At 46.9% G+C, this 13,016-nt stretch overlaps 6 protein-coding genes across 6 annotated transcripts; 3 read left to right on the top strand and 3 right to left on the bottom strand.

Annotated features, from left to right (window-relative positions):
• Window positions 1–13: 13 nt before the first annotated feature.
• On the bottom strand, window positions 14–1,696 carry BDV27DRAFT_158053 (U2 snRNP complex subunit CUS2; the record flags this gene model as incomplete). The annotated part of the gene is made up of 6 exons (XM_032072619.1): window positions 14–229; window positions 309–464; window positions 535–643; window positions 692–1,104; window positions 1,179–1,301; window positions 1,526–1,696. The coding sequence occupies 6 exons, from the start codon at window positions 1,694–1,696 to the stop codon at window positions 14–16; spliced, it is 1,188 nt and encodes a 395-aa protein (XP_031927314.1).
• Window positions 1,697–2,428: 732 nt separating this feature from the next.
• BDV27DRAFT_128778 (uncharacterized protein) lies at window positions 2,429–3,300 on the top strand. Its single transcript, XM_032067052.1, has 2 exons — window positions 2,429–2,836; window positions 2,887–3,300. The coding sequence occupies exons 1-2, from the start codon at window positions 2,642–2,644 to the stop codon at window positions 3,226–3,228; spliced, it is 537 nt and encodes a 178-aa protein (XP_031927313.1). The 5' UTR covers window positions 2,429–2,641; the 3' UTR covers window positions 3,229–3,300.
• A 1,084-nt stretch (window positions 3,301–4,384) lies between these two features.
• Window positions 4,385–5,290, top strand: BDV27DRAFT_145474 (Metallo-dependent phosphatase-like protein; the record flags this gene model as incomplete). Its single annotated transcript, XM_032070416.1, has 1 exon — window positions 4,385–5,290. One exon carries the CDS (start codon window positions 4,385–4,387, stop codon window positions 5,288–5,290), a length of 906 nt encoding a protein of 301 aa, XP_031927312.1.
• On the top strand, window positions 5,222–5,959 carry BDV27DRAFT_128777 (uncharacterized protein; the record flags this gene model as incomplete). Its single annotated transcript, XM_032067051.1, has 1 exon — window positions 5,222–5,959. A coding segment is annotated over exon 1 (233 nt), but the record flags the coding sequence as incomplete, so codon positions are not given.
• A 65-nt stretch (window positions 5,960–6,024) lies between these two features.
• On the bottom strand, window positions 6,025–7,912 carry BDV27DRAFT_128776 (uncharacterized protein). Its single transcript, XM_032067050.1, has 3 exons — window positions 7,451–7,912; window positions 6,785–7,371; window positions 6,025–6,733 (listed from the first exon to the last, which is right to left on the bottom strand). Exons 1-3 carry the CDS (start codon window positions 7,748–7,750, stop codon window positions 6,334–6,336), a joined length of 1,287 nt encoding a protein of 428 aa, XP_031927310.1. The 5' UTR covers window positions 7,751–7,912; the 3' UTR covers window positions 6,025–6,333.
• Window positions 7,913–9,107: 1,195 nt separating this feature from the next.
• On the bottom strand, window positions 9,108–11,104 carry BDV27DRAFT_172505 (uncharacterized protein; the record flags this gene model as incomplete). The annotated part of the gene is made up of 4 exons (XM_032075888.1): window positions 10,459–11,104; window positions 10,144–10,367; window positions 9,310–10,072; window positions 9,108–9,245 (listed from the first exon to the last, which is right to left on the bottom strand). Exons 1-4 carry the CDS (start codon window positions 10,849–10,851, stop codon window positions 9,108–9,110), a joined length of 1,518 nt encoding a protein of 505 aa, XP_031927309.1. The 5' UTR covers window positions 10,852–11,104.
• Window positions 11,105–13,016: the final 1,912 nt, after the last annotated feature.

The following is a 13,016-nucleotide window of genomic DNA, read 5'->3' as shown; positions in this document are numbered from 1 at the left end:
TCGCCCGAGTCCCTCATTTGGCCGTGTTCTCCACAGTATGAGAGCTCTCGAGCCAAGTGCCAAATTCATCCAATCGCTGCCTCTCTTCCTCATCCTCATCGGCATCAAGTCCCTTCTCCGCCAAATCCTCAAGAGCCGCTCGTTTCTCGTTAGTCTTCTTAAATCGCTCGCTACCATCGGAAATGTAAGCCTCAACGCGGGTGCCCGCGAAAAACCGGCCGTCCATAAGCTGTAAAGTACGATCGTTAGCACTATCCAGACTAGTATTTCCTTGTCCCCGAAGGACACTTGAGTCTATCTGCACATACCTTTACACAGTTTCTTGCAGCTTCTGGGTCTTGGAACTTGACACTAACCACTCCATCGGTTTCCTTATCGTAAAGGACTACATTCGTCACTTCTCCCAGTTTGGAACACTCATCACGGATGTCCTCCTTGATGTCAAGGATGGCTGCTGGATCATCCTAATGACATTGTCAGTCGATGCCAGCAGGATACGAAAAGAATAGAGAGAAAGGTAAAAAAGGCCCATACATCGAGTTCTTTCAGAGTGAACATATGCTTCAAGATGACTACCTTTTCAAACTTAGAGTTGGTCTCTGGTAAAGCAGATGGTTCGTCATCATCCCAATCGGCAAGTTTGCTGCTCCACCACATTAGCAAGTCTCCCCTACCAAACCACCATTCATACTTGTAGGTCTCATACTTATTTAATCTCTGGGTTCTTTGAATGATCTTTCTCTTATCCTTCGCGCTGGTCTTGGCCGGTGCCTCTTGTTGGCTTTTGTAAGAGAAATCTGCAGGTTGAACCCGCATAGGCCCCTGCGGCCCAGTTACACCTAATCTGAAATCCGAGTCATCCAACATCTGGATTGCAAGGTTGACAGATTCGGGGCGAAAGAACACGACGAGAGCTTCACCCTTGAATTTTCCATCGTCGTCCATGTACATCTTAATCCGTGGGCGGCCGCTGTCAATTTCCTCGGCGATGACGCCACACTTAGAAAAGATATATCTGATTTCTTCGAAGTCAGCGTCAAGAGGAATGGACGTGACATAGACCGCTGTGTTAACACGCGGTTTCTTCGATTTTTGGCCATTCCCCTACATAGAACCCACCAATGTTAGTCCCACGGGCTTGCGACATGACACAACTAAAGATGAATACCCCCACTTACCTCATCTTTTGTCGCTTGCTGCTTGCGTTTCTTCTTGAGTTGCGATGCCGTGACTTCGTCACTGTCATCTACGCCCTCAACTTTATAGGCTTCTTGTTGTTGTCGGAGCAGTTGTTCATCTACCTGGAGAATACCCACGGGCGCGCAAAAGCGGCGCCCACCACAAGATCAGTTTCACGAACCATGCAAAGTCCCTGCAGTCATAGCCATCCCAGCATATTTGCAACGGAAGAAGGTTCTTGGGCGCTTTCACGCGCAGTCGCAATAGAAAACAACAGCAGAGCAGGATTTCAACAGCCGGAAAAACACAACAGGAATCACCAGCTGGAGAGAAAGCGCGCACACACCGTCGGAATCCATCGCTTCAGAGCCGTATCGTATTCAAATTCCTGGCCATCTTCTGTTTCCAAAATGAATTTGTCGTCTAGTTTCGAGAAGGAAATGCGCGGGTCGCTGTCGAATTCGGAAGGGTCCTGAGGGAAGTTGCTCAAGGCACCCTCGGGACTGGGGGATGCCATAGCGGCGAAGACGGGTGCGGGATTACTGGAACGCTGAAAAGTAAAGGAACAAAGGGTCTATATGGATAATCAAATGATCATGGAAGACAGGTAGTAGATCGAGGTTCGGGGTTGCCGGTGGGGGGGGGGAACTTTGGCACGCGGGATTGCTACTACACAGTAAGCTTGGAGAGTGACGATTAATACCATACCTACCGGCATGAGCTGCTGTCATGCTCTCCCATTGGCTAGTATTACAGTTTATTGCTTACTAATATGATTACCAAAAAGTTGCCTTAGGCCGCCTACCTTGATTGGCAACAATTTAATCCTTGTTAACCCCAACGTAATCTGCTTGTCATTGTTTAGAACCCAGATGAAACTTGGTAAAGCTGCGGGCATCCTTTAATGACAGGACAGCCTATCGCAACGGGCTTAAGTCACATACCGAGATGATTATCACGTGAAGGACTGCCTTGTAAGTACACGTACAGCTCAGTAGTACGGTGACTTCGACTCAGTTTCTAGACCGCATACAAAGAACCAAGCGCCATCATATGCGGGGTATAGGTGTGACTTAAATAGAAGCTATGATCGGTGCCCGAACATTCTCACAACGACCTAGGAGTAAGCACTTCACTTAAGTAGGCCTAGGCCACGTACATAGTACCGCTTTCAGTTGCATGCATACAGCGTGTAAATTGGAAAAGATCCGACCCATAGCCCTACAGTAGCTACTACTAACTCCTTGAACACGAATGTACCAAGGATAGCATAGAAAATGAATTACACGTAGAGAACTTCTTACCCTCTGCTCTCATATTTTGGACCTTTATTATTGATTCACCCGGTTGTACATATACTCGCGCACTGACTGGGCAACCCCCCTTGCATCATGGTGCAGTGCCACTTCCTACCTAACCCCACCTTGATTCGAACAACCATCAACGTTAACCATCAACCAATATGTCCGAGAACTTTGATTTAGATAAAGACCTTGAGGTATCAGGCATTGTCGTTGCGGGGCACATCGGTGAAAAACTCGTTTCGGATGTTCAGCAGGAGTTGGAGAAGAAACGGGATACTATACAACAACGGAGCCGACAGATTCAGTTACACTGGAACGCCGAATGCGATGCTGTGATGTTCTATTTTGACATTGTAAGAGAGTGTAGGGCACTGCCAGCAGCTAGATCTAACTCCTGTTTCAGGTAATCAAGCCGTCCATCGCAATTCTAGAAGACAGGCCGTGCTTGAACCGATGGTTCGTTCAATATCATGATCGCCCGAAGGGAACGTCGATTTACAAGCCCCGAGTCGAGAAAGGCACTTACAACGTCCTGATCGTAATTGAACCGGGGGCTGGCTTTCCCCGGTTCTATGAGGGCTCGCATGTCGAGAGCGAGAATGAGATGATGGTACCCGCCGTTAGTACCTATGCTGTGGAGGTCCCTCAGCAAAAAGGAGCGGTTGTTGTATTTGATGCAACGCTAGGGCGTCGAGATTCTGCAGTGGAGGGTATTGGAGCGTCCTGCATCATGTTGGTATATTGAGCCATGCCAACTGCGGTCGCAGAATAGAAAACTATTTTCTGAAACATACTGTATTTACATTCATATACCTACAGAAATATCGCAATAGAAACAATATCAAGACTCAGGTCCAGGCTGTCCCACAATTAGGAGGGCTCCTCAAAACTGATTAAGGCAACACAGTCGTACAATCACGGAGTAGCGTGGCTACTGATGAGCTTGAGGGCAATTCCAGACCGGCGTGATGCATTATTCTGTTCTATACACTGAAATCTGCTGCCAACCCATGCTTTCTGATTGCACTGCGAGTATGACCCCTGAAACCAGTCATGACCATAGGAAAGCATGGCTTCCCGTTCTTTGATACACAAGGGTAGGAGTTTGGTAGGACAATGGGGTGAAACACCTAATATTCGACTCTATCAGCCGACTAAAAGCATTCTCATGTTTGAAGTGCGGTACTTTCGTAAAATGTAAGGGGTCTGTTTATTGCCAAACATCCGAAACTGGACAATGTGTTCGGACAACAGAGACCAGCATTCTCAAAGAAGATTGAGGATGCGAAATCTTTCTGGGTCTTGAGTCCCATCCGCGGTTTCTTTCTCGACAGGGGAATATTGCAAAGTTCTTGCGTTGGCATGTTGATAGTGGGTAGAGCATTTGCGTGCAGAGAGTATGAACACAGCTACTTAAGAGCTAGGACTCACACTTGCCGTTATGCCATTTAATCCAGGGATAGCTTAATTCATGGGTCCAAGTTCCCTGACAAAGGGTGATTTACTATAAGATATAACCAATTAGCCATGAGGTTTTATGTCAGGGGTGTATTACTACTTCATGCCCTAGCCCCGTCATACCCCTGGAAAGCATGTTGGTATCTACGTGGAGCGCAACTTGATATAAACTACAAATTGTGCACAGTCGATGAACCAAACTCTTCATAATTTCTTCATAAGTATCTATTCAGAACTGTGAATGGGAGAGCAAATGTATATGCCTTACATTGTTGTGTGCAGATTTCGTAAAAGCGGCAGCATGTAAGATTTATGCAACAACCAACCAACAGACAATAGCACTTTGCGTAATATCTAGAATACCAGCCAGAATTTATGCCAATACGCTATCCACATTATTTTTACTGCTTATGGGGAAAAAAAATTCTACGGTCAGTTTAATGATGTCACTTTTTGGGAAGCAAGGTAATAGTCTCGGCGAAATTCTCAACCGACCACGCCCATCAGCCTGGCAGCAGTTTATGAAACAGCCATGCGTCTTTCTCACGCGCAAGCTTTACACTTGGCAGAACACAATCGCTGCCCAGCCAGTCAAAGACCCTGTGCCAATCGTATGCATCTCCGATACACATAATCGCCAACCTTCTCTTCCAGACGGCGACATTCTTATCCACGCGGGGGACCTGACTCAATCAGGGTCATTGAAAGAACTACAAGTGACGCTGGACTGGCTACGCACACAGCCCCATGCATCGAAGATAGTCATCGCTGGAAATCATGACCTATGTCTTGGTTCCGATATTAACCGTCTAAAAGCGGAGGACGAAGCTCCTGACTGGGGAGATATAGTCTATCTCCAAGACTCAGAAGTGTCCATCACCTGTAACAATGGCCGCCATCTAAATATTTACGGCAGCCCCTACTCACCACGTCACGGTAACTGGACCTTTCAGTATCCTCGTTCTGAGGACTTCTGGGGCGGCAGGGTACCAGCTAACATCGACATACTCATAACACACACCCCACCACGCGCCCATCTCGACTTGCTCAATCTCGGCTGTACATATTTATTGCGCACGCTCTGGCGTGTTCGTCCCCGCTTGCATGTCTTTGGACATGTACATGAAGGCGCTGGAACCGAGTGGCTGCAGTTCGATGCGCTGCAAAGTGCGTATGAACGCACTGTTGTCGCTGGAGGCGGTATATGGAATGTTATCTATACGATGAAAGAGTTTGTGATGAATTTCTTTCGTCCTACCACCGAAGCTAAGTGTCTACTTGTGAACGCATCCATCGTGGGTGGTCTCCGGGATCACGAGCGCCGACAGCCTGTCAAACTGTTCATTTAGTATATGTCAAACAGATTCCACGAGTAACTATGTGCCAAACCGCTCCATTGAAACTTCCTTGGACGGTTGCCCCTCGGCCATTCTTTACACGAACAGTACATGGGGCTGCTCTAGTATGATATTCATCACCAAGAACTGCTTACTCTTAACATCCCCATCGGCATCTCTCCAGAGATATCCGTCTCACCAACGTCTGCGCCAACCTAGGTACCACCTTAACCTGGCCCGGTTCAATTTCAGAAGCACTACCCCTCGATCCCTCAGCTCTGTCCCCATTGCCTCATTTATTATGGCTGGGTTAACCTGCGGGAGCCCATTTCCAACCAGTCAATCAAATGCTACCCCTAGTTAAAGCGGAAGGGCAGCCAAAACAGTATATCGTACCGGGTGAGGATCCTTGGGACCAGGAACTCCGGACACCGTCCAGGATCGCTGGTTGAAGGACTCTATCTTTGCCTGCAAACCTTGGATGAATACAATGACGAGGTACTCGTAGATACGGACGCACTTTGAAGACGGGACCGCGGAATTGCCCGTGGAAGAAAGAAATACGTTCTATGGCTGGAGGCCTATTTGAGGGACAATATGTGATTTGTGGAGGAAAGACTTCAAATGATGTTTCCTTTGGGTTTATTATCGCTTTACTAAGAATGCTTGTATTGTTGTGCCCTCCAGTGTATTGGTAAATGCAAATTAGGGAGACAAGTTTGGTCTCGGGAAAGAACAAGGTCGGGCTTAAGGGTCAATGCGCGACTCAACAGTTCTTTTGGCTTGAAAATATGACAATTAAGGATCCTATATCTCGATATTATGGAATCTTAAAGTGCTTTTGGAATATAGTAAAGTAAGCCCGTTAAGTACCTTTAGTCATATCGCTCAAAATGCACGACAATGAATTTAGCGTAGATTTTCTCGTAAGATGAAATTATCCCCTTTCTCTCACTAGCCCCGCCATATCATACTAGAGTATATCTAGCTTTGCAAATAACACGACATAGAACGGTTTTTCTCGTAATAGTAGCGCATCTTGTCCATGCCCATACTTAAAAAAAGGGACATTGACCGGTTCGTGTACCTTTCAAGCCCTGGGCGTACTCCTCCAGGGATGTTCGACCCTTGCCTTCGAAGTACTTGGGTCCTACATCAGGTGTATAGTAGCCCCGGGGGTAATACTTATCACCTTCGTCGCCTGGAAGAGGCCGACCCATAGCCCAGGTAAGCCAAGCGACAGGGCCCCAGCGGTTCCGGAAAGTAGGCGCGACGTAATAGGGCGCCGCATCCCACTGGGTGATGAAAATGCGATCATTCTGGTCCGGTTGCTCGGTGAAGGCAGTGAAACGGAGGAAATAAGGTCGGGGGAGCGACAGGTAACGCAACACAAAGCGGCGAACGGACAGGAGCGACGAGAACAGTTTAGCATATGATGCCGGGGGAGGGTCATACCTAGGCCCAGGTTAATCGTTACACGAGCTACTGTCTTCGGGTTGTACTTACAACATCGCGCGTCGTAGGCGGTCATCCATCATGAATGAAACGAAGTGCAGTCCGATCTGCTGGAACGGCTTCGGGACCATGTACAGTAGCACGGCCGTAGTCTGATCCGCGGTCTCCCGGTTCGTGGCATGGGGAACCATGTGTTTAGCTTCGTACGCTTCACTCCAGGCGGTCATCTCCTCTAGCCACTGGAGGCCATCGCGGAATCCCGTCTTATGCGACGGAAAGGCCTCGTAACCGATTGCGAGACCATCACCGACGCTCTTCCAGAATGTGCCGATAGCACACTTCTCGAGGTCGGTCAGATTTCGCCACTCAAACTTTTCGATGAACCGCATGGGTACGAGGGCAAACAAGCTAAGCGTGTAGAGCATATCATCCTCGGATATTTTTCCCGAGGTGCGATAGCCATTGTGGAGCCAGCGGGTTCGAGCGATCGCAGTGATAGTACGTTTAGAAGATGGGGCGTTGCCCATAAATTCCTGAACCAAGGCGCTTGTGTCTGCGTAACGCTTGTAAGATGTCTCCGGATTAGAGAATTGGCTAGTCTTGGTGAGCAGCCCGGAGATGGTGGGGATTCCGTAGGTCTTCGCTGGGTCAATTTAGGTTACCAGACAGTCCACAAAAAAGTATAAGAAACCAATCAGGTGGGAAAAGGAGCCGAACCCTGAAGAGAGCAAATTGGAGAGCTTTAATATAGATAAATGGAAATTCCAGCTGCAAAAGCACTTTCTGGATTTCCCAGGCCTCGTCGTCGGTCATTTTAGCAAGGGATGCCCGGTTGGGGTACTTGTACTTTTGGTGTAGCCATTGTACCCGGCGAAAGCGGAGCAAGGAGACCAGTAATGGATATGCTATTAGAATCGCGAGGGCATATGGAAGAAGCTGGCGAGGTGCAATGTCTAGAATTGCTTGCGGGACTGAATTGTTGATGCCAGCTGTGACGGCTTGGCTCTCATTCCCCATCGCTTCGCCAGATGTCAACAAACGTGAGTATGCTGTGGAGTCTGTATTTAACTCAACTGTCTGACCGGGGGAAATTAACCATGCACACCGGAAATCATAAGCCTCAAGCCACAACAACCCGGTTAAGATGGTGAGTATTAGACCTAGTTAAATATAATCTCCTGGGCGAGGGATGCGGAGTAGCAAAGAACGATCACAGGATCTTTAGGATTAACTCGTGTTCAGCCCGCCAAGAGTTTAGCTTGACAAAACAGAACCCGTGCATAATTACTTCTCCATAGCCCTTTCATACTATGCATGAATAAAGTACGGGGTCCAATATAAAGAGTAATAGACTGCCTACTATTGGTTCCATCTTACATTTATTGTATTATTAGTGTTTCAAGCCGAGGTCCTACTCCGAGGACTAGTTATAAATTTGATTTAATGGCCATTCTTCACTAACAACAGCTTTGACGGTCGTTTCCCCACAACCTAAATATTCCTGCCGAGTATCGAAGGACCTCGGGTATGAACATAAGAGAGGGGAAGCATTTACGTAGGTCGCTGCATTCAGGAAGAAGGCTCCATAACAGAAAATTATGGTCAAATTCGCCAACCCTATCAAACAGCTTGCATTTATTGCTCTAAGACAACGTATATAATAGCAATAAACTCTCTGCTGATATCTTGTGCTCTAAGCTGGGCACCTGATTCAACTATCCACATTTAGACTAGTTTGATCTTCGCTCGCCACTTTCTCTTTCTGGTTGCTTACGGTCCAAGCTTCTACTTCTAACTTACATCACATACCTTCATCTCTTTCTGATGAAATTGAATCACCACAGCTTCACGTACGTCGAAAGGTCTATGCGTCACTCTTCACTGCGTGAAAGTTCATATGGTCTTTTTACCAAAATAGTCGAGTCCACAAGAAAACGTCCCTCTCAACTCATGTGTCAAGAGACAAAGAGACAGAGATATACTAGGGGGTGATACGAAGTAACACATAGTTCCTTCTTATAAGCAATGCAATTGGAACATATCGTTTCTATCCACATCCTGATTCTATAAAAAGCAAATACTCCATGCCTTGCAAAACTCTGTCTATTGCCAAGGCGAAAAGACAAGCTTCTAACATGCAGCTTCAGTTTAGTCTATGGTACACTGTGTGCGAGCATGACCAGTCATGCGTACGTACGTACAGAGTTTATTGATTGGCGGTCTTACTTCTTAAAGCCATTCGAGCCATCCCATGCAAAGTGGCTATCCAAGGTCTCTGAAGCAAAACACCACATGTATAACCGGTGACTCCAATCTCAGACAGATAGGTCACCATGAACGCATATGGATGGCATCTCATGGAAGCAATATTCTTTCAGCGTCCAATTACTCTCAACTCCAACATTCTCAGCGGAGGGAAAGCAAGGGCCGTGAAACCGAAGCCGAGCCAGATTCCTAAGTCACAGCCTCCAATGACTGCTTGCCCAATCGGCCCCGTATAGTACACTTGATCCTATAAGGAAAAAGGGAATGGGTTAGCACTGGCCTCAAGCAGATGAATCAGGGATATACTATACCATCCCTACAATTGCCCCCGCCCAGCCAACCAGGAAAGCTAAAGCAGCAGCAACTCCTACCGGCAACTTCTGTCGACAGTTCCACGCGGACCAGTCATAGCCTTGGCTACGTCGAAAGAGCAAGTCCTCCTCCACAACAATAGTAAACCAGATGATGATCCAATAACCAATCAGTGGAAGAAAGCTCTTGAAAATGTCATATAGGAAATCTCGTCCACCAATGGCGCATGCCGTGTATATCACTGTCGTAGTAACAGTGAAGACAGGACGTGGGATTTTCGACCATACATTCCCGAGCATCTGGAAATTCATAGCCATTGAATAAGATCCAGGCGCATTACTGGAGACCACCGTTACGACATTGATGAACGCGCAGAATTTGCCAAAGCCTCCAAGTCTGCCATAACCAGCCATCAATAGACTCGCCGGTGTACCATCATAAATTTCAGCCCACTTGAGGTTTTTCGCCACTCCACTTCCTAGACCAACTCCAAGGAGAAGAGTGATGATCATCGCTGAGCATCCTCCCATCATGGTCATTGACCATGTTTTCCATCGCCTAATAGTCGGCGGATAGTAGACATAGTAGTCTGCAGCTAACGGCGCCCATGCGAGGGATACAGACAAACAAAGAGAGAAGAAAGCCAGACGTTTGGCATTGACTTCGTCTGAGGATCCAACCGATGAACTCTCGAAATCAAACTGCGGTCCTGCCGATCCAGTGATGATGCAGAGTACCAATAACTGCGGGAACCAAGCATATCTGCAGGGCTCACATTGCTGAGTTAGTCCCAGAGAAGCTGACAGGGGCAGGCACCAAGGCATGGTTCATACCTCTCATAATATTGGAAGATCTGCATTCCAAATGTAGCCATCACCAAGCTTGCAAGAGCGACAATAATAATACCAACGACAACGGATACGGCTCCACCTGATATTTTTGAGAGTAATTGCCCGCCGATCATACAATTCATCATCCCATAACCCAAGTTTGTAAGCACATTCAGCGAGCAGCACACCTTGCTAGGGTAGTACCCCATAAAATATCGGGCGACTATCTATCGACAACAAGTGAGCTGTATGTACTTCTCTTTCTTTCATAACAGGGACAGGGACGAACAGAGGTTATATGCAACGGATGAACCATACAAGAGTGCGATTCCCACTTCTGGGACCCCAAGTGCTCATATACCCAACTGCCATACCCCCCAACAGATTCCCAAATATTGCACAAAGAGCAGCATCTGCGAAGCTCAGCTTCATTACAAGCGTGCCCAATGACCCAACCACCATGTTGTTCACGGCCATCCCCATGCTGAACCACATAAGCAGCATATGAAGTGATGCTGATGGGCTAGTCTTCAGGCGTTCCTCAAGCGGTATTGGCTCAATCCCACGCGCCTCGAGGCCCTTGATGCTGCCCGCCCATCTTTGGTACCTCGATCTGTGACTTGCATTAAGGGGAGCCTGATCTTCTAACTCCTCTTGTGCAACACTCTGAACGGAAGGGGATATACGAGTTTTTTCAGCCTCAGGCATCATGCTGGCTTTCAAGACGGGCCGTCACTTGGTCAAAAGGAGCCAGGTCTGCCTACTTCTCTGCTCCTTCTGGTCGGAGACAATAACGTGGAAGCTTGACCGAGCTACAAGTTGCCGAAAGAAGATAGTCAGGAAAAGACGAACAACGTTTCAGGGTATATATAGGGACACAAAGATGTGCAGCAGAAAAGGGGGAGACTCAGGGAAGGAGTTTGCTGCTCACACAGTGCTACTAGTTTGACATCACCCTATCACCTGCCCTACTTGATGCTAGCATTCCACAGCTGGTGTGTACACGGTACCAGGACCCTGCACTTTGACCGCACGACCCTGTCCCCTAAATTCATCAGACAGGCGTTCATGATGCAGGTCATCATGGAAAATAAGTTCAACCCCATCCATGGGAAGAGAAAGAAGGGAACCTAGCGCTAAACAAGGGCTCGGTATTTTCGGGTTTATCAAAATTCCCATCACCTCTTTGGCCCTCTAGTCAACTTTTTGGCTCAAACACCCGAATCGCCTCTATTACATTCAAGCTAATATGGTGCAGATCGTCCGGGATCCGTGATTTGTCACATCTCCATGCCCATTACATTCCATTACTCATATTGGTATTAAGCTCTCCAACACGGTCGTCTGGTATGCACCAGCCAAGCAAGGAGAGACAGTGTGCAACGTAGCTCAAGGTCCGAGGATCCGAGCAGTTCAGAAAAATCCCCGGAGCTCATACTAGCCCACTTGGAAGAAAGTTTGACAAGTATGAATATGATGCTATGATCATCCCTCGAAACTGAGTCGAGGCAATTTGTTTTGTCAACGCAAGCCCCTCAACAGGCCCCATGAGCCTTTCAGCTCGCCACCGTGCTGCCTACCTTTCAAACATCTGGTCAATCCAAGAATAACGATCACATTTCGAAACCCCTCGTTCAGGGACTTTTCTGTCTCTCAAGTTTCCGAGCAAGTGGTTCCTTTTACTAAACCTGAAATAACGCGCTCTTGCAGATCACACATGACCTAATTATGACTACCACACCAGTGGAACATTGCATAATACTGCTAGTACGTGCGTCAGGTTTCCTTTGTTCCAGCCAGTATGTATCGGGATCACTAAAAAGAACCGCAGTTCGATCTGGAGTCATGTCGTGCATAACAAATGAGCCTAGTGAGACAGTACCATCGATTCCCGAACCACATTCAGAGAAGACGCGGCCCTTATTCTCTATCGCGCGTACAGCTCTCTAGTTTCTTCCCTCAAAACCCCCATAACCATCTATCTAAGTAAATCTATCCAACACCCACCCAAAAGGAACTCACTCGAACGCACAAAGTAAGCAAAATACCCGGGCATGTTGCATATAAAATGAATCCCCTACCCAAAACACGTTAAACAAGATGGCACAAAACAGGAGTGAAGAAAAAAGATTAGAAAACAAGAGAAACATATCCCTTGATAATCTAATTTCCCAAATAGGGAACTAGCAACGTCTCGTTGAAATCAACGAAACAGTATTGTTGATATTTTAGCTCTTTATACAGCCATATCATTCGGGAATTAAGAATTAAGTCTTTCATACTTATACCTTGAATCAATTTGACATGCTAGACAATTGAACCGCCAGGGATATCCCATTAAGAATAAACATCTTAATTATGAATGAATACACCTAATCCTACAAAACTTGGACCAGAACTACAGACGAAAGATAAACCATACCAACAGATCCACATTTCACCGGCTATAATAATATAAGTCCCGGCAGTGAATCAAGAACCTCCTATACCAAAGACCAAACCCCATCAAAGAAAACGAAGCCAACCCGTAGAAAAAGATATTAAGTAGAAATTGAAACCCAAGATTTTAACAATGATTAAACCATCTCTAACACCCAACAAAGGGGGGAGTAAGGATCAATATGTACAAAGTAGGCAAGAGAAAACAAATTACACAGGCCGTCACCACTTGCGCCGAGACCGAACATACACTGGAATGAGTGTCTATATGGGAAACAAAACGAGACCTTTTCAACCGTTACACGCCCGACGGATCGCTAGACTAAAATCATGCAATCCAGCAAATGACAGATAGCCGGAACCCGAGGAAAGAAAACTGGGAATCTATGAGCACAGGAAAAAGCAGAAAGGGTGAAAGAATGCACTAAAAGGTTGCT

Source organism: Aspergillus caelatus (assembly GCF_009193585.1).
Source record: "Aspergillus caelatus strain CBS 763.97 unplaced genomic scaffold BDV27scaffold_94, whole genome shotgun sequence".
In the NCBI taxonomy this organism is placed as follows: Eukaryota; Fungi; Ascomycota; class Eurotiomycetes; order Eurotiales; family Aspergillaceae; genus Aspergillus; species Aspergillus caelatus.
This window is presented reverse-complemented; position numbering and strand designations above follow the sequence as displayed.